A 16,519-nucleotide genomic window follows, 5' to 3' on the forward strand; every position below is an offset into this window, starting at 1 on the left:
CTGGTGGGGGGCGGGGGAGGAATAAAAAAAAGCTAAGTCTTGAGAAACTTGTAACAGAGGTTGCACTTTGCACAAGTGTGCTTAAGGCAGAGTTGTTCACCTATTAATATCTGCTGCTGAGATATGCATGTAAGGTAGTTCGAAGTTTCTGGCCCAGTACTTCCCAGGTATGGAAGATATTATACTCTGAGGAATTTCCAATAAAGCAGTTCAGAAACAAAACGTTCATTTAAAAGGGGCTAACTTCATGTTTAATATGTTTTTGTTCTATTTTACTTGTATTCACCAGGTCTATTCAACAGGTGTCCAAAACTTGAAAAACTGGGATTTGCATCTCATCTTTTAACCTACCAATATGGGAACTGGCAGCTAAGACCTCAATAAATGAACGGTGTTAAAAGGAAAATATCCCAGCTGAGCACCCACGGTGCTTCATTTGCAGAGCTCAAAAGCAGACTCCAGCCTCCATATTTCTGCACTACCTCTCCTGCATGCAAGTTCTGTGGGGTTTCACTCAGATGTGTGCGCCTGCTGGACAGACATGCACCTCTCTAAAAGAAAGCCACCAGTTACATAGTAGTTAAGAGCAGATCTGCAGAGACACGAATCCTCTTTCATTTCCACAGATGCAGACAACACTCCTCAGAACCTGGCTGTTTGCTGCAGCTGGATAACAACTACCACAGCCCTGTAATCAGGACCAGAGACAAGAGAAATGGGACAGGGAACCTTCCTCCTTCCTTGTCTTTTTCTCCACACACTTGGTATTAAGTCCAAGAAGGCTTGGAAGCCCTGTGACAATGGCGGACAATGAGGCTAAAGCAGCAAATGTAGGTATTGGACTGAGGAAACAGAAAACCCAAGCTATCCTTGGAACACAGCCCATAACAGACAGGAGGGGCACACACCCTTTGCCCATAGAAGTATTACAAAAAGCAGAAACAGAGGTGGACAGAGGCCCCAACTGTCAATACCAGGGACAAGTGAAGCAGCTTGTAAGACATAAAACTCTCACCAGTATTTTCTCTGCAGCCCTCCTGGACAAAGGAATGGCAAATGTTCCTGCAAGTGCATCTCCTGAGATTTCAGCCTCTTTCTGCTTTTGCCTGCTGCAGAGGCCAGCTGGGAAGCACACTGCAGCTCTGGAGCTTTGCTTGTTGCTTCAGTCTGGCTGGTTTCAGGCAAAGACCCTGTAACAGACAGTGAACAAGCTCACTCTTCAGCCTCACCCTCAGAGGTCTGGAGATGGACACTTCCAACACGTACCCCACAGCAGTGAAGCAATGAGGCCAAGCTCAAAGGGAGATTTGTAGCAAAGCATTCATTTATTGCAGGAGCCAGCTAAAAGCCATATAGAAGAAAATCCATTTAATTTGCCCATCGGTCACCTTTGTAACCTAGATTTATGATCTTGGCCCCAGTCTGTAAGTGCTATCAGTACTGCTGAGTCTATATAACCCTCAAGAAAGGAGGGCCTTTGGGACACAAAGGAACAAACTTTCTGAAGGCAAGTCATTGAAAAGAAAATTTCTGAGGAAGGGTGAGAAAGAAACCAAAGGATGCTCTAGAAAAATTCCCTTTCCTCCACATACCAGTGCACATGTCCTCAGCACTTAGCACTTGTACTGGGAATTGTTTTCGTAATGGCTTGACTACATTTAACTGAGTCCCACCATATCCATACAGTGAATACCTCATTACGGATTAGAAGTCCATGACAGCTACTAAAGCCTGGATGCAGCCCACCTAACTATAACTCTTTAAGTCAGGAGTATAATCTTACAGGCACCCTAGAAATTCAACAGAGAGAAGGACCCTAGAAGATGATTTGTCCCAGATCACCTGGGCTGAAGATCTGAATCAGCTTCTGGAAATACATCTCCTGTCTCAATTATTTACAGGGCCTCAAGCAACACCACCTGTAACAACTGAAAGCGATGAGCCAAGTCTCCATGGCACAAACACCAGAGCTCAGTACAAAGCAGAATTCAAGATTACCTGAATTCGGCTTACTCAAAGTCTCCAGACAAATCTTACCGCTACCGAGTGACAAAGAGACTTTTAACAGCAACAAAGCTGAAGGAAAAAAAACACTGTTCAAACTGGAAAGTCTACAATATCCAGCATACTGTGGTACTGCTAATTCAAAGCGTGAAGTGCCTTTTAGCTGGGACAAAGCAAATACAGCTGATTCAGAATAGGAAAGCGGTCATACCACTGGAGAATTTCCTTTTAAAAGATGTCCTGGATGTGCCCGCAGGGGACCATTCTCCTGAACTGCTAAGGACAGAGCTCTCCTCATCTTCATTTGCCAATAAAGAGTTTCTGTACCAAATCAGTGGCTGCCATTCATCTCCTCTGCAAGGCAGTGGTTCTGCTATGTACCTCTGTAAGTAGGCATACCTGGAGAGAACCAAAAGCAAGCATAAGAAAACTCAGTATCTTTCCCCTCAATATCTAGGGAAGGTATTGTTAGAAAGGTATTTTCCCTTTGCTCTCCGAGGGTGCAGGCAGACCTGTTAAAGAAAAAGAAAGGGCATCCCTCTTCTCAGAAATATCTGACATCTCTGAATATTTAAAACGTAAATGCCTTTGAAGCTAACAGAGTGCTTGATTTTTAGCATTAGAAACAACACTAGATCCACAGGAATTACAGAATTACATCAGTCTCTAGAAAGAATTTCCTGTGCAGAAGTCACTGCCAATTGCTGCTGCCAGGAGCAGTCTGGAGAGCGCAGAACTCCGCGAATATGCACGCCTTCTCCTGGTGGCCCTTTTCTGCCTCGTGGACTGCAACACAAAGGAGATCCCAGGCAAGAGATGCTCCTTGTGATTCAGTAGTACAGCAGGTCAGGAAATGGGATATTTATGCCATGAGTGCCTGTTTTGTCAAAATTAAAACCAAGAACAACCAATTAAACCACTTTTCTGTAATATCATCTCAAACTCAATCCAATTCTCTCAGGTTGCCAGTAAAATTTCAAGTGTCTGCAAGAAGCAGTTAACAGCTCTGCAGTTACGACAACACACAGGATGTGGGAACCATTGGTACAAATCCCTGCTCTGCCCGATTCAATCCAGAGACTTGACACCAGGCCTCCCCGATTCTCAGGTGAAGCAAAGAGGTCTCCTTCAAACATCCTTTTTGAAAAACAGGACATTTCTGACAAAGTCTTTCTGACCTATTCCTACTGCGTAACAATAAGAAAAGAAAACCGGTGTCTGACTCGGGATTAGAAACTGAATATTCACCACATTTCAGGTACAGCTCGTCACTTTAAAATCAAGCCCAGTGTTGTTAAAACAGACCTCGCCTTAGCAAACACCAGAAGTGACAGTTTTAACACCAGCCTGTACAGTATATTATTCATTCTTTGATTAGGAGTGTGGCCTGGAAAATATCAGACATTTCATTTGCTTTGCAAAGCAAGAAAACCCATGCTGGGAGGAGGTTAGGGTAAGCACCGACTCTCGAACAGTCAGAGTCCTGGACTCTGGGGGCCCCAGGGATCAAGAAATCCTGGTAATGGAATTTGTTGGTTTCAAAAAAGCGTGTATTATAACTACTGTTTTAGGGTCTGATCCAACTGCTATCAGTGTCAATGGAAAGACTCCTACCGATTCAGGAATCGGGCCCTTCATGCTGCTTGTTATTCAATAATTCATATATTGTGTGCATTTTGTGGCACAGAGCAATTGACAAGTCAGATATTTTACTGCTACAGCCTGGGCAATTACAGGGGAGGAGGTTAAAATCCATATACTTCGATGGTGTTGAAATATACTCCTTTCTAACAAATGCCCATATTCTGTATCTCATCTGTTACAGGTACATTCACATATGTTAACATACAGACCTGGACATCAATCCTACGATTAATAATAAAAATGAAAATAACCAGATGTTTATTTCTAAAAGTTCATGTTGACCTAAAACATTCCATCCAGTAATTTATGATGGAGCTAAAGCTAAATATTTCTAAGAGGAAATATAATCTCCAGCCCCTGCAAAGCATTTTAGGCCTCCCGGAATAGAAACTGTTACTCTAGAAACATCGTCTGAATGTAGTTGCGGATAAAACTGCAATTTCCCCCCTTGTGATTTCTATTGTTTCCCATTTGTTCTCAGCAGCAGTGGGAAGGTCCAAAGCAGTAGGAACAGAAGTCAAAGTGCATTCCCTGCTAGGTTCTGTACTTCCCGCAAATGTTTGCAATGAATAAACCTACCTGAATGTATCTAATACATTCAGGAATATACTTCTGGAATACATCCTCTGGTCAAAAAGTTAAATATAGTCCTAAGAAAAAAATTATCAGGGTTTAGCTTGAAATCTGCCCACGTTAATGATGAAATATTTTTCTCTTTAAAAACTGATCATTGGAGGTAAGTGAAGTGACAAAGTTTTTCAAGGATAGATTAACAAAAATCTGCTTGTTGCGCAAGTGTCACCACACAGATAGTAACGCCTCTAAAATCCAGACAACATGGACAGAGTTGTACAGAAACTGTATAAAAGAGGGCCTGAAGTACATCCCCTGTGAAGAGAGGCTGAGAGAGTTGGGGAGAACAGAAGGCTCTGGGGAGACTTTATTGTGGACTTTCAGTACTTAAAGGGGGTCTACAGGAAAGACGGGGAGGGCCTCTTTACGAAGGACTGTAGTGATAGGACATGGGGTAATGGTTTTAAACTGAAAGAGGGTAGACTTAGATTAGACACTAGGAAGAAATTCTTCACTCTGAGTGTGGTGAGGCACTGGCACGGGTTGCCCAGAGAAGCTGTGGATGCCCCATCCCCGCAAGTATCTAAGGCCGGGCTGGATGGGGCTTGGAGCAACCTGGTCTGGTGGAAAGTGTCCCTGCCCATGGCAGGGGGTTGGACTAGGTGATCTTTAAGGTCCTTTCCAACCCAAACCATTCTGTGATTCTATGATTCTATGAAAACCAATTCTAGTCACAGATCTCAAAGATTCTCTCCCAGGAAAAATGCAAGAATAGAAGTTACCACTACTCATGGATTATCCACTTGAAATTTACCAGGAGTTGTAATCAGTTTATGTAAAACATTTTTCTTCTGTATTTTGCATTTTGGGTTTGAATGCATTTTTTAAAATACTTTGTATGAGTATCTGGCAATCATTAATAAGTCATGTAAAGTAACAGGAAAGCAGACATTTTGCCACTCTTGACCCTTGTTACACAAAAACTGGTTGGTAATCCCCATGGCAGTTATCCTCCGATTTAAGACAAAGTAACACAAGAGCAAACAAGTTACACAGGGCTGAGCAAGATGTGATGGTTGGGTTTTTTCTTCCATTTCTGCTGACCTCTTCTCCGAAAGGAAACTTTTGCTGTCAGGTACAGGAGTGATTTGCTCGGAAATTCAAAAAGGCAGCTATGTCCTAATGTTTCATCTTACACTCCCATGTCTTCAAATATGCTCTCAGGAAAATGGAAATACCTGTTACATATTTTGCAATAGTTTTTACAGTATCTGTAAATAGAAGACTGAAGTGCAGAGATCCGGATCCCAAATAAACAGCACTGAACAGAGAACTAATGACAAAGGTCACACAGAAGGAAGAACATTACTTCCTTCTCAAAAATGACTGGAGTTGAGACAGGTGAAGAAAGGAGTAAGAGACACAATCATAAATCTCTCTGTTCAGATGCATACTGCCCCATGATGCCAAAATAAGGTTATCACTCTTGTATTATTAAATGTAAACATTTAAACCACTGTAAAACACAGGCCCAACTGGACCACAACATATTCCCCTGTAAACAGTAAATTCTTGAATTTGAATATCCATTATGAATACAGTCATGTATATTTCTATTCCACGTATATTCCATGGAACTCATGTAACTGAATCGTGAAGCTGTGGAATTAGATCATTACCAAATAATGAATGATCCAGGCACTCTCTCAGTCTTTTCTGCCTTACTTTTCTGTTCAGAAAAGCATTCTAGCCAGTCAAGTTGCAAATTCCTTTCACCAAATTAACACTCCCTTTCCTTTAGAAGAATTGCCGTATGTGGCCACAGCTATGTCTAGAAAAGATCTAGAATGCATACTGCACATACAATCCAAAATTACTACTACTACAAAATTCAACAAGTGTTTCTTCAAGCTAACAACCTCAGGTGGGGGTTGATTTTAAAGGTTCTCTGAAAAGCTCTTGAGCAACTTCTGCAACACTGACGGTCAAGAGTCCCACGTACAGCGATACACGAAACACAAACTGTGTATGACAGTGTACAAGAACTTAACTTACACTAGTCTTTTGTCTGACTTTAGCAGCTTGTTGGAAAATTCACTGATGATTAACAGAAAGCTCAAGTTAGGAGGCAAGCATTTTCCTTCTACTCCAGTAGCTCCTTGAAAAGCAAATTCAATCCCTTCCCTGTTGGAAGAAAAAAAAACAACAAAAGAACAGAGTAATAAAACAGACAACTAACAAAAGCAATGACCACGGACAGTGACGTTACATGACACATACTTGTGTATCATGGCTACAGATTCTCTGGATTTCACTTGGTCCCAGCCAAACGTTAGTGAAAAGCGACGAGCAAGTTCTTTCATGTTTGTGAAGGAAGCAGAAGAGAAGTCCACACTGCTGCTGCTGTCTTGGCTTTCTGCATGTTTCTGAAACAGCTGCAAAAGAAGTCTCAGATAAGCCACCGTATGTAATCCTACAGGTAAACAAAGCACCAGGAGGACACAGAGACATGCACAGCAAGCAACAGTTAGCTTACACAGACAGAAGCCTTGCATGAGAGCAGGTAAGCCATGTGCTTCAGAAGCACACAACTGCAACAAGAAAGAACTGACACAATGGACACTGCTGTGCTTAACAGACAGGGACAAATAAAAAAAATGGAAAAAGAAATGGTGTGCATAAACACAGAACCGATTCCTGAAGATGATGGCCCCACTGACCCCATCTCCTGTTGGGACTTCTGAATCAAACCCCAGAGGCCTAATCTGCCTGAGAGACTTTCAGACTATCAGAATGCAGATATAAAGCAGCAAGTCTGGCAGCAGCGTAGTCCAATTTCTGAGAGTGAGACTAGGTCAAAAGCACATCTTGAGCCCAATTAACTATGTTATGGGTTTTTCTCCTAACAGAACATGGAGGTAGCTTGTTCTCTTCAACCTGTTAACTTTCAAGGTCAAGCAAAGGCCAAAAAGGGCCTGTTGTCTATGTGATACCTAAACACAAAGTCCTGACCGTGTCAGCAGAATATATGTAGCCAAATGCTGTTTAGCCTCATCTAAGCTCAGATTTCAGAGGCTAGCTCGCAGATCTAAGCCCTCGGCAATGTGTGTGAAATAAGCGAAGCTCATGTATCAGTACCCCCTGGGAGGAGCCTGCTCTGTGACTTACAGCACGACTCCAAGCTAGAAGCAGCTCCAGTCATGGCCTGAGCCGGCAAAAGCAGCTGCTGAAATAGCTAACTGGCCTCATCAGTCAGCAGCTGCAAGCCCCAGCAACTTGAGACCCTTCAGAAGAGCTGCAACCCACTTCCAGTAAAAAATACTGGGGATTAGAGCTGGCCAGCCAGAGACACATTTGTGGTTCCTCAAATTCAGTAGGAATTGAGGTAGTCCATAACCCACAGAATAATATCCTCAACCTTTGTTAAGGTGAAGGGGCACCTACCACGTCCCAAGAAATACTCCATAATCTCCCATCAGTCCTAACACACTATGCATTTAAGTCCTAACACACTATGCATTTAAAGATTAAAAACAAGACAAAAAAATGTGCACAAAATTACATTTTAAAACAGATTTAAGGATTTGAAAGGAGTTTTAATTATGACATGCAAAACCAACATACACATAGAAAGTACAGGCAAGGAATCGATTTATTCCGCTAGGTTTTTAAATGAACGTGCATAATTATGGCAAGGTAGGTAAAAACCTCCAGTATGAATAAAGCTGTCACAAGAGCCCCTAGCCTCGTGTTTTAATCTTAACCTTACCTGCTGCAGACAGAGAATCAGTGTCTTGGCACTCTGAATTTTGTTGTTGTGCCTTGTCTTGCTTAATGTTTCTTTAATTATGTCTCCAAAATCATTGTAGGTCTAATAACAGAAACAAAACAAATGAGGATTATCATTCCCCTTTTTTAGCTCTGGGAGTACACAAAGTACATGATTTGTGTTCATGTGACACAAGAAGTTCATAAAACACTCCCAATATCAGAACACCCAAGCTAAAAGATGAAAACTAGACTTTTTATATTCTTTTGTATGTAAAGCAATGGTATGCACCTTTAAAAGTAATGTGAAGATTAAAGTTGCACTGAAATTAAGTATTTATTATAACAAAAGAACAAAGCCTCCTCAGGAGAGAAATAGAGTTTTCTATATTTAACCAGTGTCTGCCTTGAGCCCAATGAAGTAAAGAACAAGATCCATATTCAGGTATTTCCAAAGTCCTGTTAGTTGGCTCAGGGAAACTTCCCACTCTGCTGAAACCCACTTCAGAGTAGCTGGAAATCTATCAGTTGTCTAAAACCAGGACTCATGTGAAAACAAGGCCATCTCCATATGGAGAGACTGTGGAGCTGCATGAAGCTGTATAAAGTAAGCTGACCACTAGTTAAAAACTTCTCCCAGCCATAAACCGCTTCTCTGCAATGGCCTCCCTAGAGATGCTAAGGAGCAGCTGTTCAGACAGACATACCCTCTGTTCTCAGTTACTTTGTCTGCTGTGAGGTACCTTTGCGGAGCAGAGAGATTTGTCCCACTCTTCCTTGATTTTATAGCCCTTTTGTGATTATACAAGGATTCTGAGCCGTAAGACTATTAACGACACCATTTTCGCAAACGCAAAGCAACCTTATCTAAAACATTACCTTCACATAATACTTATAGATCTCAGCAGCCGCAGTCATCTTTACCACATTATACACTATTAACTTGCAATATGCTGCAAGAAGGCTCCGCTTTTTGTGCAGGTCATCAAGTTTGCAACTTTCATCCTTTCTCTCCTTCTCTTCTGTCAGGTCTAGGGAAACAAAAGCAATGAAGCTTTGTTCTACACTTTATTCAAGGTATCTCAATTTTAATGACCAACTTTCATCCAAATAGCACAGACTCAGCTGTTCAGTCAACATGCTAAGGAACAGATGCTAAGCGCTCGTTCCTGTGTATATCAGAAAACACATGTTTATTTCCATTTCAAAGCTTGCAGCTCATGACAGTGAAAATGAGTTATTTCCACAGTCTTCTGCTCTGATCTTCATAGGGCTTTTGCATTTCTGCTAGTCAGAATCTCCTTGTACAACACTGCTCACAGCTACAGAACAGAACCAGAGTGCAGAATAAAAGGCACGAACACACCAAATGGAAAAGACCAGACAAATTGCAACCACATTTTTTTCCTAGAATAATACAGATGCTAGAAAACCAGCATATAATTCATCAGAAACCCTAAAAAAAACTTGTCATACACAGTCTAACAAGAGTTCAAATTAAACTCTTCAAAATGGTTATCAACAAAAGTGAAAGAAAAAAGTAATTTCATATCATTAAGAACATGTTACATCTCTGGAACATGGGTTAATTACTAGCAGGATAACTTGTGGAAAACAAACACTCTCGAGAGTCTTCCAACACAGCTATGAAGGTGGTTGGGGAGAGCTTCCTGCAGCAGGAAAGCTGATACACACTCTTTCCCGCTGTGAATGTAATCCACCTAATGCCAAAAGGCTTCAGGCTTTGACCTGTAATTTTGATACGGACTGTTTCTGCTTCTAGCACTACTGTGGGCCTGGATGCAAACGTAAGGTAAATGACAGGTCAGAAGTATCTGCAAATTAGAGTTAAAACTAAAACAGAGCAGCTGCCAGCTGTGCATGCAGACAAGCACACCCATAGCATGAAAAAATCAGTCGTTTAGGAAGGAATCTGCAATGGGATGACAAGGATCCTTTTTGGGGAGAACTGAGAAATTCAAAGCATCACACAAAACTGGTTTGAAACAGATCGCAGGCTATCTAACCCAAACCAGGATCAGTTTTATTGGTTTCAGATACATAATATATGCAACCTGAAACATACCCTGTTTCAAAAACTCCCACAACTAGGATACTACAATCTTGACTTGAGCAATCTTTTCCATCGTGCCTCTACCTTTACCAATAAGGGTTCTCTTCTACTATCTCCCTGTGGCAATTTAGGCCCATCACTTCTTGTATATACACTGTGACTTGAAGAAGTGTGGTGCCCAAAACTGAACACAGAATTCCATCTGAACAGCTGAAGGACAAGAGTTTGACACAGTGATCTAGAACAGTGCTTGGTTTTTCAAAGCATGAGACTGGAACTCAGCCTCAAAACCACAATGAACTAACATCTATTTTCAAAATGCTTCCAAAAGAAACAGCCTTCACAACAGCCTCAATACGGCATCTGAATGTATTTGAAAAAGGCTATAGAGCAACAAGCACTATTTCCAATTGGACTGAGAGCAGCCCTGAGAAGGACTTGAGGGTTTTGGTTGATGAGAAGCTCAGCATGGCTCAGCAATGTGCACTTGAGGCCCAGAAAGCCGACCGCATCCCTGACTGCATCAAAAGAAGCGTGACCAGCACTCTGAGGGAGGTGATTCTCCCCCTCTCCCCCACTCTTGTGAGACCCCGCTGTGGAGCACTGCCTTCAGCTCTGGGGCCTCCAACATAAGAAGGACACGGACCTGTTGGAGCAGGTCCAGAGGATGGCCATGAAGATGATCAGAGAGCTAGAGCACCTCTCCTATAGAGACAGGCTGAGAGAGTTGGGGTTGTTCAGCCTAGAAAAGAGAAAGCTCCAGGGAAACCTTATAGCAGCCTTCTAGTACCCAAAGGGGGCCTACAAGAAAGCTCGAGAGGGGCAGGGTATGGGGGTAATGGCTTTAAACTGAAAGAGGGTAGATTTAGGTTAGCTATTAGGAAGAAATTCTTCACTCTGAGGGTGGTGAGGCACTGGAACAGGTTGCCCAGAGAAGCTGTGATGCCCCATCCCTGGGAGTGTTCAAGGCCAGGCTGGATGGGGCTCTGAGCAACCTGGTCTGGTGGAAGGTGCCCCTGCCCATGCCAGGGAATTGGAACTAAGGTCCCTTCCAACCCAAACCATTCCATGAATTATGATTCTATGAAATCTGCCCCACACCCCCCAAATGAAAATCCACTAGGCCTTTACTCTCATGACTTAGAAGTGTCCATGCATTGACAGAGCCACACTTTAACACTGCAAGGCCTTCCTCTAACACCATCCTCTCTACCATGAAAGTCAGTTCACCAAATACGTTTACATTCTCACCCATCCCTGCATTACATCAGCCCTTTTCATCCTACAAGTAAATTAGCAGCTATTTCCTGTGGTTGATCCACAGTGGATACACATCAGTGAATAACAGGTCTGCCACTTTGTTTGTAAAGGGGCCCAACAACAATAAGAAAATCAAAAAAACAACAAGAAAAAGACCAGCCTCTTTTCCCAATAGGTTCAGTGGAGATGACAAATGACAGCAAAAGTGGTAGATTCGATATCTAACCTTTGCTTTCCTCTTCTTCCACCATGAAAACATGTTCCTGGATAAACAAAAGCAGTTTTTCCTGAAGTGATGTGCTAAGATGATAATCTGGAAGTCCAACTGCTTCTGTGTTATTATTTGAATCCTGATGACTCAAAATCAGCAACCAGTCACAGAGTATCATGAAAGCCTGTATCAAGCAAAGCCAAAGAACGATTTAGAGACCATGTTACTCTTCACGACAACTCTACTTTGCATCTCCATCAAACACTGCAAGTCACAATCTAGTTTCTATCCCATTTCTTCGTTGCAAGCTGAAGATTTCTGTTTGCCCCAACATGTAGTAACATGCCACAGCTAAGCCCTTCCAGAACTTGTAACTTAGGATACAGTATATACAAGTATCATGCATGAATACCACCTAAAGATTTTCAAACTTCCATGGGAAGAAGAGCTCTATTATGCTAGAAAATCTCTCTTTAGCACATGAATCACCGGACAATTTTTCCAATTCTTTTTTTTTTTTTTTTTTTTTTTAAGTAATATTCATAGCAAGGCATTAATAAAGCAATAGTAGCAACCAGTACGCTGATTAGTCTAATCAGAAAATGACAATGATTATCAACAGGCAAACTAAGTCATTCAGATTCAGGTCTTGATTCTGCAGATGCGCCCATGCAGACACATATCTATGTTTGATTAAAGCACTGACTTCTGTAGCATTTTAACTAACATAATTTTAATTTGCCTTTAAAATAATTAGTTGAAAACAGGGTTTTCTAGAGTTCCTTCTCTGCTAAGAGTTAAACAATAGCAAAAAATCAGTAGAAGAAAATACTAGTATGAAAAGAAGGGCAGGCATTTAAAAGGAGAACTGAGCATGAACATTAGCTAAGTGACAGAGCAACACAAACCTTTTCTCTTACATCTTTTTCCTTATGGTGGAGGAAGCACATGCAAATCTGACTGAAACATCTCAGCTCTCCTCTTAGTGCAAAAAGAGTCTCCTAAAAATGATTTTAGGAAAAGTGACAGGACAAATATGTTAGGGGCTATGATTCAGTAGAGAATTACAAAACAAACAACAGTTGCATCTTTCTTCCACTGATATTACTCATTTAAGATAGCACAGCCGATGGCATTACGAAAGGTGACATCTCACAGTAGCAACAGCTTATAGCTATGAACAACTTTAAACCCATCTCTTGTTTTCAGGTGCAACATCTGGGATATAAGGTCAACCCACAGAAATATGTACTTCCTCCCACACTCTGGTGCAGAAATATGACAAACAGTAGTAGGACGCGTGCATGTCACACTTGCTGAGGCTAGTGGTACTCAGCAAGTCACAAACTCTTCGCTTCTCCATCTGTAGTAAGGACAGCTCTCATAGCTTGTATTCCCTTACTTACTTCAGCTTATTTTTACAAAGCACAACGATAATTATTTCCACTTTAAACATGGAAGTCATAAAAACTCTGGTCCATCCCATCTAATTCTCAATGTGTACTGCCTTCTGGAGTTGCTCTTCTCTCTCCCTCTATCGACTACGGAGGCAATGCAGTTTAACTGCACTGCTAACTCTGGCACTCAGACTTAGACACCTCCATTAAGATGAATCCAGCAAGACAGACCATTTGATTTGCCCACAGCCACATAAAAGACTTTCTGATCCTTCACCAGGTCGCAGCTGTTGCACTGCACAGAGCTTTGAGCAGTCAACAGAAGAGGAACGCCCTTACAGGAGGGCTCGATTTCATGCTATGCAACTGCACATTTATAAGAAAGGGGATCCATCCCAGGGCACGCTGAAATGCAGCAGAGGGGGAGGCAAAACACTGCCTTGACATTATTGGGGGGGAGGGGAGAAACAATCCTAGAGCTGCTGTCCAGGAAATGCTCTTTTTTGCACTTGGAACTTCTCTCTCTGCCAACACCCAGATTTGGCCCTGCAGAGTGGGTTGTAGCACTGTGCTTCCAATCAAAATCTGCTCCCATATGAAAGGCCAAATTAAAAAATGTGCTGCCCCAACATCAGTCAAGCTAACCGTGCCTGGGCTGAAAGACAGAACATACTAGAGCAGTCAGAGATGCGGACATCCACACAGGAATGGAACAAGATGGGAATAGATATTGAATCAGTCACCAAACGGGTAACCTCCCAGCTAGCATTTCTCACACAAAACAAATGTCCATGTCACCGTCCTGTTCTGTACACACAGGAGCACCAGGGGAAAGGGGCAGAACAACAGAAGCAGCAGCACTTGGTGTAGTCAGAAATCACCACAAAGAGAAGCCACACAGGTACACATTCACACATGAATCAAAGCATAAAAGAGTTTTCCTCTCTGGTGTCTTAAACTAGACTGTCTTCTGAAATACCTGTCAGAGCTTGGCATTTTATAAAACCAATTAATAAAGTAAATAGTCAGCTGATGAGAAAATTACCACTTTCCTCAAATTTTGTGCCAGAAACATGTAAGTAAAACGAGAAAATAAAAATGAAACAAAGCATCAAGACTTCCTGGAATTTTCATTGAATATTCTTTGTTGCTTAAAACTAGAAAACAACGAACTGTTTTGGCACTTGAGCAAGTTCCTTATCTCCATCAAGCCCCAGGAATTCAATGCACGTTTTGCAATAAAAACAGAGGTGAACTATTGTTCACTCATTCTCTTGCACACTGAAAAAATATAAATGCTTTTTGAAAAGAAAAAAAAAAAAAAAAGAGGGCAAGACAGAGAGAAAATGCCTCAGCTCAATTTGGTTTCCTCAAGAAAACACACAAAGCTTGTTTTTTTCTGGCAATCTGAGAACAGAAAAGCAACTTAAACTTCCAGAAGTACAACTCCGAGTTTCAGAATTATGTGAAATGGCCAACCTTGGGAGAATTTTCCGGAACTGCAGCTAGTTGCCACAGGAGAGAAAAATACATGCACTGGAGAGCTGGCAGGATAATCTGCAAATAAAAACACATGTTCTTTATTTACATGAAAGGGTCAAGAGCAAAAAGCTTAAGACTAAACAAAGCATCCAAGCCTGACATTCTGCATGTTGTTTGCATGACCATTTCTGCACTGTACAGTATTTAGACCCTCAAAATAAACTTAACAGGTTTACATAGAAGGAAATGTTGCCTCCTGAGAAGCTTCATTACTAAGGTGCTGCTTCTGCAGAACTCTGACGTCTTGATGAGTTCAGTGGAAACTAACCCTGTACTAAAAAGGGTGTTCACAGAGACTAACTTTAGCTTAGCTTCTCGGGATTTCTCTTCGGTGAAAGGCAGGCTCCTTCAAAGGGCAATTCAGAGCAGAAGTCAAACCTTGGTCCCGTGATGCTCCATCTAAAGGAGGCCACCTCTACCCACTGACTGCAGGCTCTCTCTATTCAACTAAATTTCAACCTTTCCCAAATAACCTCAAGTTCTCTCCTAAAAACAGGGGCTGATTAACATGCACGACTGCTAAAATACTTCACCTTGTAATCCCAAGATATACACCTCCCATCTTGGAACAGCCAATGTTACAGTTGAGACAACCAGACAACCAAAAAGCTGCAGTTGAGGCAGCTGGTAATTACAAACCATCTTCACCAAGAGTCACTATGCAAGCAACAGGTCCAAAGTATTCCAGTTTCTGGTTACATGCTATCTAGAAGGGGCTCCTCAGGGTCCCAACAATTTCGTAAGTACTGAGGGCAAGACTATGCAATCAATGGGAAGTACAAAGCATGACAAAGGATCAATCCAGATGCCAGATGATTATCATAGTTTCGGACAATCTCCAAAAATAAATGAATCTATGGCACGAATTTACCGGTTCAAATAACGTTATACCAAAGACAGCTTCAGTTTCCCACACTGAGAAATGGAAACAGTATCTTCCTGCCTCGTAGGACATTGATATACAAGTTTATTTAGTATTTCCTAATTTCCTGCTTGCAACAAGAAAAACCTCTTTCAGTGTTAAATATTCACAACTCACCAGAACAGGCAATCTCCCATGTTCCATTTCAAACACCAGCAACCTTGAAGTCTTGTCATACAGATTCCACTTGGTGAGATCATGGGCACTGCAAGTGAAAAAAATAATGATACACTAAGGAAGAAATGAAATTTCACCTGACCAAACAGATTAAGTGCATCCTATTTTTACCTTCATTTGATGTACAGCAGTAATGTTAAACAACTAATTATTAATTATAAGCAGGGGAAAAATGAAATTAAGTTTTTCATGATCTAATACTGCAACCTTTACAGCCTGCATTCCTACCACAGACTGCAGTGTCTTGAGGAGAGGAAAAAGCAGCTCTGTACCCTTTCCTGTACTCTATCCACACTCTCTAAGTGCTCCAAAAGATTTAAAGAACCTTTCCCCACCCCACTTTAAAATGCTGCTTCTAATACTCTTTTAGTGTTTGCACCTCAACATTAGACTTCTTTTTGCAAAAACAGAGCAGCCCTAGCACAAAGGGTAGGTAAAAGACACTGAAGAAGGCGGCCCAACTGCCCTACCCTCTACTATCTTGCATTACACTTTACTTGGTGAACAATCCCTGGAGAACCAAGCTTTTGAGAAATCCATCTTTTAACAAAAGATGATCAAATTAACTAAAACAAACAAAGCAGATCTGCTGGGAAAAAAGACTGCATTCACTATACTCTCTTCAGACTGACCACCAGCGTTGACAGTAACGTAGCGCAAAAGCCTCCAGCTAGGAGGTAGGCACCACAGACAGGACCTCTGTGTCCACTCTGACATCCCAGCTCTGTAGCACACACTTCTCAGCCACATTAAAACTGATGCTCCAACCTCAGTAATGAGTCAAAAACAACCCCATATCCAAGAGTACAGCTCTGTTAAGAGGAAACTAAACCTTGCAGCACCTCTCATAGGGATCATTTTCATTCTCTTGTGAAAAATCTTACTAAACCCAACAAATGAGTAATTCTCACTTGGCACCTGTTAGGCTGACACTTAAGTATATGGGA

At 41.7% G+C, this 16,519-nt stretch overlaps 1 protein-coding gene across 7 annotated transcripts in view; it reads right to left on the reverse strand.

Moving 5' to 3' along the window:
• Positions 1 to 16,519, reverse strand: part of LOC101916494 (cohesin subunit SA-2-like) — a 67,004-nt gene that overhangs the window by 2,703 nt on the left and 47,782 nt on the right. For 4 of the 7 annotated variants that reach the window (XM_055801244.1, XM_055801242.1, XM_055801238.1 and 1 more), the window contains 10 exons: positions 15,513 to 15,600; positions 14,411 to 14,488; positions 12,443 to 12,535; positions 11,550 to 11,718; positions 8,869 to 9,020; positions 7,991 to 8,092; positions 6,502 to 6,656; positions 6,277 to 6,405; positions 2,216 to 2,403; positions 1,016 to 1,190 (listed from right to left, as the gene is read on the reverse strand). In XM_055801244.1, the coding sequence (XP_055657219.1) occupies positions 1,016 to 1,190; positions 2,216 to 2,403; positions 6,277 to 6,405; positions 6,502 to 6,656; positions 7,991 to 8,092; positions 8,869 to 9,020; positions 11,550 to 11,718; positions 12,443 to 12,535; positions 14,411 to 14,488; positions 15,513 to 15,600 (1,329 nt within the window). Of the gene's footprint in view, positions 1 to 6; positions 1,191 to 2,215; positions 2,404 to 6,276; positions 6,406 to 6,501; positions 6,657 to 7,990; positions 8,093 to 8,868; positions 9,021 to 11,549; positions 11,719 to 12,442; positions 12,536 to 14,410; positions 14,489 to 15,512; positions 15,601 to 16,519 lie in introns of those variants that run through there. The other 3 variants (XM_055801243.1, XR_008746744.1, XM_055801239.1) reach the window with 3 other exon arrangements.

This window comes from Falco peregrinus, chromosome 4 (assembly GCF_023634155.1).
Source record: "Falco peregrinus isolate bFalPer1 chromosome 4, bFalPer1.pri, whole genome shotgun sequence".
Lineage (NCBI taxonomy): Eukaryota > Metazoa > Chordata > Aves > Falconiformes > Falconidae > Falco > Falco peregrinus.